We start from the raw sequence: 10,000 nt of genomic DNA on the forward strand, positions 1-10,000 counted from the left end.
AAACGGACGGACAGACGGATGGATGGAAGGAAGGAAGGAAGGAAAGATGGAAGGATGGAAGGAAGGAAGGATGGAAGGAAGGATGGAGGGAAGGAAGGAAGGAAGGAAGGAAGGAAGGAGGAAGGAAGGAAGGAAGGAAGGAAGGAAGGAAGGAAGGAAGGAAGGAAGGAAAGAAGGAAGGAAGGATGGAAGGATGGAAGGAAGGAAGGGTGGAAGGAAGGATGGAGGGAAGGAAGGATGGAAGGAAGGAAGGAAGGAAGGAAGGAAGGAAGGAAGGAAGGACCCAAATCGTCCATAGGTATGAATGTGAGTGTGAATGGTTGTTTGTCTATATGTGCCCTGTGATAGGAAGGAAGGAAGGAAGGAAGGACGGAAGGAAGGAAGGAAGGAAGGAAGGAAGGAAGGATGGGCGGACGGACGGAAGGAAGGAAGGAAGGAAGGAAGGAAGGAAGGAAGGAAGGAAGGAAGGAAGGAAGGAAGGAAAGAAGGAAGGACCCAAATTGTCCATAGGTATGAATGTGAGTGTGAATGGTTGTTTGTCTATATGTGCCCTGTGATAGGAAGGAAGGAAGGACGGATGGATGGAAAGAAGGAAGGAAGGAAGGAAGGAAGGACGGGCGGACGGAAGGACTGAAGGACGGAAGGAAGGAAGGAAGGAAGGAAGGAAGGAAGGAAGGAAGGAAGGAAGGACCCAAATTGTCCATAGGTATGAATGTGAGTGTGAATGGTTGTTTGTCTATATGTGCCCTGTGATAGGAAGGAAGGAAGGAAGGAAGGAAGGAAGGAAGGAAGGAAGGAAGGAAGGAAGGACGGATGGAAGGAAGGAAGGAAGGAAGGAAGGAAGGAAGGAAGGACGGGCGGATGGACGGAAGGACGGAAGGAAGGAAGGAAGGAAGGAAGGAAGGAAGGAAGGAAGGAAGGAAGGAAGGAAGGAAGGAAGGAAGGAAGGAAGGAAGGAAGGAAGGAAGGAAGGAAGGAAGGAAGGAAGGAAGGAAGGACCCATATTGTCCATAGGTATGAATGTGAGTGTGAATGGTTGTTTGTCTATATGTGCCCTGTGATTGGCTGGCCACCAGTCCAGGGTGTACCCCGCCTCTCGCCCGAAGACAGCTGGGATAGGTTCCAGCACAACAATGCTCAGTCAACTTGCATGCTGAAAACTCCAAATCCATCCACTATTCACTATTCAAGAAGCACCGATTAAGCCTAATACTGTTTTTCTTGCAACATACATGTGTTATTCTGTATCCTCCCACTTCCAAGCTATAGGCTACAATTTATAGGAGGTCCACAATGACTTGCCCAGAGGCTCCCTTCAAGCTGTGTTTGCTTGTACGGTCCAGCAGCCCTCAGATGAATAGTCAGCATTTCCTAGAATGTTGCAGCTGTACATTCCTGAGCCACGTGATGTCTGAGTATGACCTATAGGAGAGTCCACACTGTACTTCAAGGCATTTTTATTCAAACATAATTCAGTACAGTCCAAAAAAAAGTGCATGACAAGGTTTTGTTTGTATAAAATACAATATGTTGAATAGTAAAAAGAAGAACAAGAAGCAAATATCACAATGAAATGGTCATAATTCAGGCAAAATCAGTTAAATGCGTCACATTTATGTTTAGATACTATAAAGACTTTTTTTTAATGTCTTTTAGACCGTTCCCAAGATGATGGTTTTTTGTACCGCTGCACAATTTTGGTAAAGATTCGCAACGGCCGCCTCGATGGAGAAAAGATGCTCATCCTTGGCTTCGGGGCAGGAAAACCTCATGAAGTCAGCCAGTCGGAACAGATACTCCATGTTGTGGCCCGTCTTCCCCTTGCAGACGGCAATCTGGTCCGCGATAGCTTGGTCCGAAGCCGGGCCCAGGTAAGAGGGGCTGTCGGAGGTGGCGATGTACACCACGGCGACGAGGGGGTCCTCGTTCTTTTCCTGGGGGATGAACTCCACCTTTTCCGTTACGTAACCTCCCAGCACCACTTCTCTCATGTTGAGATACCGTAAGGCCTCTTTTATCTGAGCGTCCGCCACTTCGTAGGCCACGCCCCACGTGCAAGCCTGCGAGGGGGGGGGGGGGGGTCAGACAATCATTAACTGACAATAATGATCAGATATGACGTGTAACGTGGCTTTATAGCGATGCACCAGAATAATAATTATTGGTGGATGTATGAGCTCCATATCTATGGAGGACCAAAACTGCCAAAATAATAAATAAATAAATAAATAAATAAATACATAAATAAATAAATAAATAAATAAATAAATAAATAAATAAATAAATAAATAAATAAATTAATTAAAGTGAAAATAAAAACAAAAATGAAAAAAAAAATCAAAAAATTAAATACACAAAAATAAATATAAATGGAAATAAAAACAAAAATAAAAAAATATATACATAAATAAATAAATAAAAGCAAAAATAAATACAAAAATAAAAAAACAAGATTCAAAAATTAAAAATAAATACAAAAATAAATGTAGACATAAATACAAAATAAATATATAAATAGAATTACATATCAATAAATAAAAAAAAGCACTCTGCTCTCATATGTATTTATTTCATGCTGCAGACAATGTCAGCTTGAAATGCAGAAGGAAAAACTATTCAAATGAGGGGGCGGTCCTAAGTGTGTCTTGGGTTGAACTGTTCGCCTATTGGTTGATCGACATGTGAGTGCGAAAATCGACTAGGTATGCCTGCAAACAGCCACAGTAAGAGGAAGTCACCACACCACTCTCAATGGCGGTAAATATGGCTGCAATCTCCAGGGATCTCCGTTTGCTAGCAGATATTTCGGATAATGCTTCCCCGGATTACCTGCTTTTCCGGGTGGAAGCCTTATTGGAGCCTGATCTCTCTCCTCCCCGACGGAGCTTTTTCGCACTCACATGTCGATCAACCAATAGGCAAACAGTTCAACCCAAGAACTTTTATTTATTTATTTATTTATTATTTTGGCAGTTTTGGTCCTCCATACATATCGAGCTTTAATAGCTTTTATTTTTATTTTTATTTTTATTTTTATTTTTATTTTTATTTTTATTTTTATTTTTATTTTTATTTTTATTTTTATTTTTATTTTTATTTTTATTTTTATTTTTATTTTTATTTTTATTTTTATTTTTATTTTTATTTTTATTTTTATTTTTATTTTTATTTTTATTTTTATTTTTATTTTTATTTTTATTTTTATTTTTATTTTTATTTTTATTTTTATTTTTATTTTTATTTTTATTTTTATTTTTATTTTTATTTTTATTTTTATTTCATTCATTTTCTACCGCTTTTCCTCACAAGGGTCGCGGGAGTGCTGGAGCCTATCCCAGCTGTCTGGGATATTATCTGGGTACACCCTGGACTGGTGGCCAGCCAATCACAGGACACATATAGACAAACAACCATTCACACTCACATTCATACCTATGGACAATTTGGAGTCGCTAATTATCTAGCATGTTTTTCATTATTATTATTATTATTATTATTATTATTATTATTATTATTATTATTATTATTATTATTATTATTATTATTATTATTATTATTATTATTATTATTATTATTATTATTATTATTATTATTATTATTATTATTATTATTATTATTATTATTATTATTATTATTATACAAAATAACTCTCCTGATGTGTAATGTTTACATGCTCTAAAAAACCTAATTCTGACATGAATTTGGTTTATAAAAAAAACAATAGTTTTGCTAACTAATCTAATATTTTGGAGTTTGACAAAACATTTCTGAGGTCCAAAACCTGAACTAAAGTACAAGACGGGGCCTTTTTGTTTGTACATTAGTGTGTACTCAGATAACAGATGGTATCTGAGTCACGGCGTGGAAGTGATATATAAGTCTTTTTTTTTGCCTCTCTTTGCAACTATGTTGTGTTCAAGGACAGCCAAACAAAGTGTAAAATCGCAGTTCTTTTTGAACTAAAATTATGGACTTTTTTATCACATCTTTATAAAGTACTTGCAACTCAGCATGAATGAAATGTGTTTTCTGTGAAAAAAAACACATTTTATTATACCTAATTATACCTATTAAATTATTTTATATATATTTTGGTTATTATTTATACCTATTTTATGAGGGGGATAAAAAATAATGTCTAATTGAGAGTATGCGGATCTCCTGTTACTTTATTTTTTACAGGACAACAATAGAACTAAGTTATACTATCCACATTTATATTATTATATATTATTATATATTATTGACCACGCATTACTCCACTTTAAGTGGAATAAAATTCCTTGGATCAAATGTACAGTATATATATATATATAGTTTTCCTCTTGTTCTGACTTTGTTGTAAGCAGGTTCTATGGTTAGCGACGGCGCCTCAGTAAAATAGGAATGCTGTTGCATGCTATTAATAGTATATGCACTTCTAGTTACATATCTAGTATCTGTATGATGACTTACCTCCTGATCCTCTACCAGTGTCACCACTCTTGCTGGCTGTGGAGATTTAGAAACACATGGTGATGATGATGAGAACATGTTGACACACATGATGCATCACTATATACAGTAGTATTATATAGTATATATATATATATATAAGTATAAAAGTGCTTACATTCTCCTTGTCTCCTCGATAAAAGTCATCTCCGTGCCAGAATCGACGTTTGTAGCCCTTGATATAGCCTATTTTTCTTCTCTGGTAGACAAAATCAGGTTTCCACACTAAGGAGCCATAGCCAAATATCCAATGACTACTATTCATCTCCTCTGGTGTCATGACTGCTAGCAGCTGTTAGCTTCTTACAACAAAAACAAATTTTTGTTCCTCCAAAGTCCCTAAAAATGCTATTCTCTCTCTAAAGCGTCGTACATGCTACAGGTATGATGCACGTAAAGCTCCTTTAAATGCTCCACTTTTTTTTTTTTTTTTCCTTTCGTTTGGGCCAACACGTGTATTTGTTATGCATGTGACGTCACAAGCCACATGGTACCATCCAATGGGAATACAGAGGGGGCGGGACTTGGACGGATATCACTTGTTGAGTCACAGCATTTCTTCCCGCTGCTCAGTCAAAACAGAACTCCTCATCCGGAAGTGAAAGCAAAGGTTTCAAGGGGGCTCACATTTCCCGTACACTAAGTATCGTTATTAGGATGTGTCTTCATAATAACGATACTTATTGACTCTTTTGTGTGTGTTGTGTGTGTCTGATGATTGTCTTGTGATACAAAGTGTTCCACGAGTGGCTGCCCCAGCCAGTAATCACATTACCCCTAAATAGGCCCATTGAGCTGCAGTGTTATAGCACCGCTCTTTTAAGCTCATTAAGTGTCCGTGGTTAGTTCAGGTGCAGCCTTGAGTTGGCTTTTTGGTTAGGGAATAGTATGTTTAGGAACTTGATGTAAAAGTCAGTGCCCCCAAGTGGTGAGGAAAGGACATAGCTGTGTGAAAAGCCTTGATGCTGTTGTCAGATCAGAAGGTCAGATTTCAGATCAAGTGAACCAGAGTTCACATGCAAGAGGACCAGGACTCATCTCTCAGGGGGTCTGGGTTTGGATGGATGGATAGATAGATAGATAGATAGATAGATAGATAGATAGATAGATAGATAGATAGATAGATAGATAGATAGATAGATAGATAGATAGATAGATAGATAGATAGATAGATAGATAGATAGATAGATAGATAGATAGATAGATAGATAGATAGATAGATAGATAGATAGATAGATAGATAGATAGATAGATAGATAGATAGATAGATAGATAGATAGATAGATAGATAGATAGATAGATAGATAGATAGATAGATAGATAGATAGATAGATAGATAGATAGATAGATAGATAGATAGATAGATAGATAGATAGATAGATAGATAGATAGATAGATAGATAGATAGATAGATAGATAGATAGATAGATAGATAGATAGATAGATAGATAGATAGATAGATAGATAGATAGATAGATAGATAGATAGATAGATAGATAGATAGATAGATAGATAGATAGATAGATAGATAGATAGATAGATAGATAGATAGATAGATAGATAGATAGATAGATAGATAGATAGATAGATAGATAGATAGATAGATAGATAGATAGATAGATAGATAGATAGATAGATAGATAGATAGATAGATAGATAGATAGATAGATAGATAGATAGATAGATAGATAGATAGATAGATAGATAGATAGATAGATAGATAGATAGATAGATAGATAGATAGATAGATAGATAGATAGATAGATAGATAGATAGATAGATAGATAGATAGATAGATAGATAGATAGATAGATAGATAGATAGATAGATAGATAGATAGATAGATAGATAGATAGATAGATAGATAGATAGATAGATAGATAGATAGATAGATAGATAGATAGATAGATAGATAGATAGATAGATAGATAGATAGATAGATAGATAGATAGATAGATAGATAGATAGATAGATAGATAGATAGATAGATAGATAGATAGATAGATAGATAGATAGATAGATAGATAGATAGATAGATAGATAGATAGATAGATAGATAGATAGATAGATAGATAGATAGATAGATAGATAGATAGATAGATAGATAGATAGATAGATAGATAGATAGATAGATAGATAGATAGATAGATAGATAGATAGATAGATAGATAGATAGATAGATAGATAGATAGATAGATAGATAGATAGATAGATAGATAGATAGATAGATAGATAGATAGATAGATAGATAGATAGATAGATAGATAGATAGATAGATAGATAGATAGATAGATAGATAGATAGATAGATAGATAGATAGATAGATAGATAGATAGATAGATAGATAGATAGATAGATAGATAGATAGATAGATAGATAGATAGATAGATAGATAGATAGATAGATAGATAGATAGATAGATAGATAGATAGATAGATAGATAGATAGATAGATAGATAGATAGATAGATAGATAGATAGATAGATAGATAGATAGATAGATAGATAGATAGATAGATAGATAGATAGATAGATAGATAGATAGATAGATAGATAGATAGATAGATAGATAGATAGATAGATAGATAGATAGATAGATAGATAGATAGATAGATAGATAGATAGATAGATAGATAGATAGATAGATAGATAGATAGATAGATAGATAGATAGATAGATAGATAGATAGATAGATAGATAGATAGATAGATAGATAGATAGATAGATAGATAGATAGATAGATAGATAGATAGATAGATAGATAGATAGATAGATAGATAGATAGATAGATAGATAGATAGATAGATAGATAGATAGATAGATAGATAGATAGATAGATAGATAGATAGATAGATAGATAGATAGATAGATAGATAGATAGATAGATAGATAGATAGATAGATAGATAGATAGATAGATAGATAGATAGATAGATAGATAGATAGATAGATAGATAGATAGATAGATAGATAGATAGATAGATAGATAGATAGATAGATAGATAGATAGATAGATAGATAGATAGATAGATAGATAGATAGATAGATAGATAGATAGATAGATAGATAGATAGATAGATAGATAGATAGATAGATAGATAGATAGATAGATAGATAGATAGATAGATAGATAGATAGATAGATAGATAGATAGATAGATAGATAGATAGATAGATAGATAGATAGATAGATAGATAGATAGATAGATAGATAGATAGATAGATAGATAGATAGATAGATAGATAGATAGATAGATAGATAGATAGATAGATAGATAGATAGATAGATAGATAGATAGATAGATAGATAGATAGATAGATAGATAGATAGATAGATAGATAGATAGATAGATAGATAGATAGATAGATAGATAGATAGATAGATAGATAGATAGATAGATAGATAGATAGATAGATAGATAGATAGATAGATAGATAGATAGATAGATAGATAGATAGATAGATAGATAGATAGATAGACAGATAGATAGATTGATAGACAGATAGATAGATTGATACTAGATAGCTGGATGGATAGATAGATAGATAGATAGATAGATAGATAGATAGATAGATAGATAGATAGATAGATAGATAGATAGATAGATAGATAGATAGATAGATAGATAGATAGATAGATAGATAGATAGATAGATAGATAGATAGATAGATAGATAGATAGATAGATAGATAGATAGATAGATAGATAGATAGATAGATAGATAGATAGATAGATAGATAGATAGATAGATAGATAGATAGATAGATAGATAGATAGATAGATAGATAGATAGATAGATAGATAGATAGATAGATAGATAGATAGATAGATAGATAGATAGATAGATAGATAGATAGATAGATAGATAGATAGATAGATAGATAGATAGATAGATAGATAGATAGATAGATAGATAGATAGATAGATAGATAGATAGATAGATAGATAGATAGATAGATAGATAGATAGATAGATAGATAGATAGATAGATAGATAGATAGATAGATAGATAGATAGATAGATAGATAGATAGATAGATAGATAGATAGATAGATAGATAGATAGATAGATAGATAGATAGATAGATAGATAGATAGATAGATAGATAGATAGATAGATAGATAGATAGATAGATAGATAGATAGATAGATAGATAGATAGATAGATAGATAGATAGATAGATAGATAGATAGATAGATAGATAGATAGATAGATAGATAGATAGATAGATAGATAGATAGATAGATAGATAGATAGATAGATAGATAGATAGATAGATAGATAGATAGATAGATAGATAGATAGATAGATAGATAGATAGATAGATAGATAGATAGATAGATAGATAGATAGATAGATAGATAGATAGATAGATAGATAGATAGATAGATAGATAGATAGATAGATAGATAGATAGATAGATAGATAGATAGATAGATAGATAGATAGATAGATAGATAGATAGATAGATAGATAGATAGATAGATAGATAGATAGATAGATAGATAGATAGATAGATAGATAGATAGATAGATAGATAGATAGATAGATAGATAGATAGATAGATAGATAGATAGATAGATAGATAGATAGATAGATAGATAGATAGATAGATAGATAGATAGATAGATAGATAGATAGATAGATAGATAGATAGATAGATAGATAGATAGATAGATAGATAGATAGATAGATAGATAGATAGATAGATAGATAGATAGATAGATAGATAGATAGATAGATAGATAGATAGATAGATAGATAGATAGATAGATAGATAGATAGATAGATAGATAGATAGATAGATAGATAGATAGATAGATAGATAGATAGATAGATAGATAGATAGATAGATAGACAGATAGATAGATTGATAGACAGATAGATAGATTGATACTAGATAGCTGGATGGATGGATGGATAGATACGTAGATAGATAGATATGTAGATGGATGGATGGATGGATACTAGATAGATGGATAGATACATAGATGGATGGATGGATGGATAGATACATAGATAGATAGATACGTGGATGGATGGATGGATGGATACTGGATAGATGGATGGATGGATAGATTGATACTAGATACTAGATAGATGGATGGATGGATGGATAGATAGATACATACATAGATGGATGGATAGATGGATGGATGGATACTGGATAGATGGATGGATGGATGATGGATGGATAGATTGATACTAGATACTATTTAGATGGATAGATACATGGATGGATGGATGGATACTGGATAGATGGATGATAGATGGATGGATGGATGGATGGACGGACAGATAGATACGTAGATGGATGGATGGATACTAGATAGATGGATAGATACATAGATGGATGGATGGATGGATAGATACGTAGATAGATAGATACGTGGATGGATGGATGGATAGATTGATACTAGATACTAGATACTAGATACTAGATAGATGGATGGATGGATGGATGGATAGATAGATACATAGATGGATGGATAGATGGATGGATGGATA

The 10,000-nt window shown here is 33.0% G+C and overlaps 1 protein-coding gene across 1 annotated transcript; it reads right to left on the minus strand.

Moving 5' to 3' along the window:
* Window positions 1-1,481: 1,481 nt before the first annotated feature.
* On the minus strand, window positions 1,482-5,497 carry LOC131140307 (glutathione-specific gamma-glutamylcyclotransferase 1-like). Its single transcript, XM_058090588.1, has 3 exons — window positions 4,613-5,497; window positions 4,456-4,491; window positions 1,482-2,060 (listed from the first exon to the last, which is right to left on the minus strand). The coding sequence occupies exons 1-3, from the start codon at window positions 4,772-4,774 to the stop codon at window positions 1,653-1,655; spliced, it is 606 nt and encodes a 201-aa protein (XP_057946571.1). The 5' UTR covers window positions 4,775-5,497; the 3' UTR covers window positions 1,482-1,652.
* Window positions 5,498-10,000: the final 4,503 nt, after the last annotated feature.

The sequence above is a fragment of the Doryrhamphus excisus genome, chromosome 13 (assembly GCF_030265055.1).
Source record: "Doryrhamphus excisus isolate RoL2022-K1 chromosome 13, RoL_Dexc_1.0, whole genome shotgun sequence".
NCBI classification, from domain to species: domain Eukaryota; kingdom Metazoa; phylum Chordata; class Actinopteri; order Syngnathiformes; family Syngnathidae; genus Doryrhamphus; species Doryrhamphus excisus.

Excerpts from the sequence above, each read along its gene's own strand:
- LOC131140307 (XM_058090588.1), bottom strand. The coding sequence starts at position 4,774 with ATGACACCAGAGGAGATGAATAGTAGTCATTGGATATTTGGCTATGGC. Across the intron at positions 4,492-4,612 it reads ATCGAGGAGACAAGGAGAAT|CCAGCAAGAGTGGTGACACT; the intron begins GTAAGCACTTTT and ends AAATCTCCACAG. Across the intron at positions 2,061-4,455 it reads CACTGGTAGAGGATCAGGAG|GCTTGCACGTGGGGCGTGGC; the intron begins GTAAGTCATCAT and ends CCCCCCTCGCAG.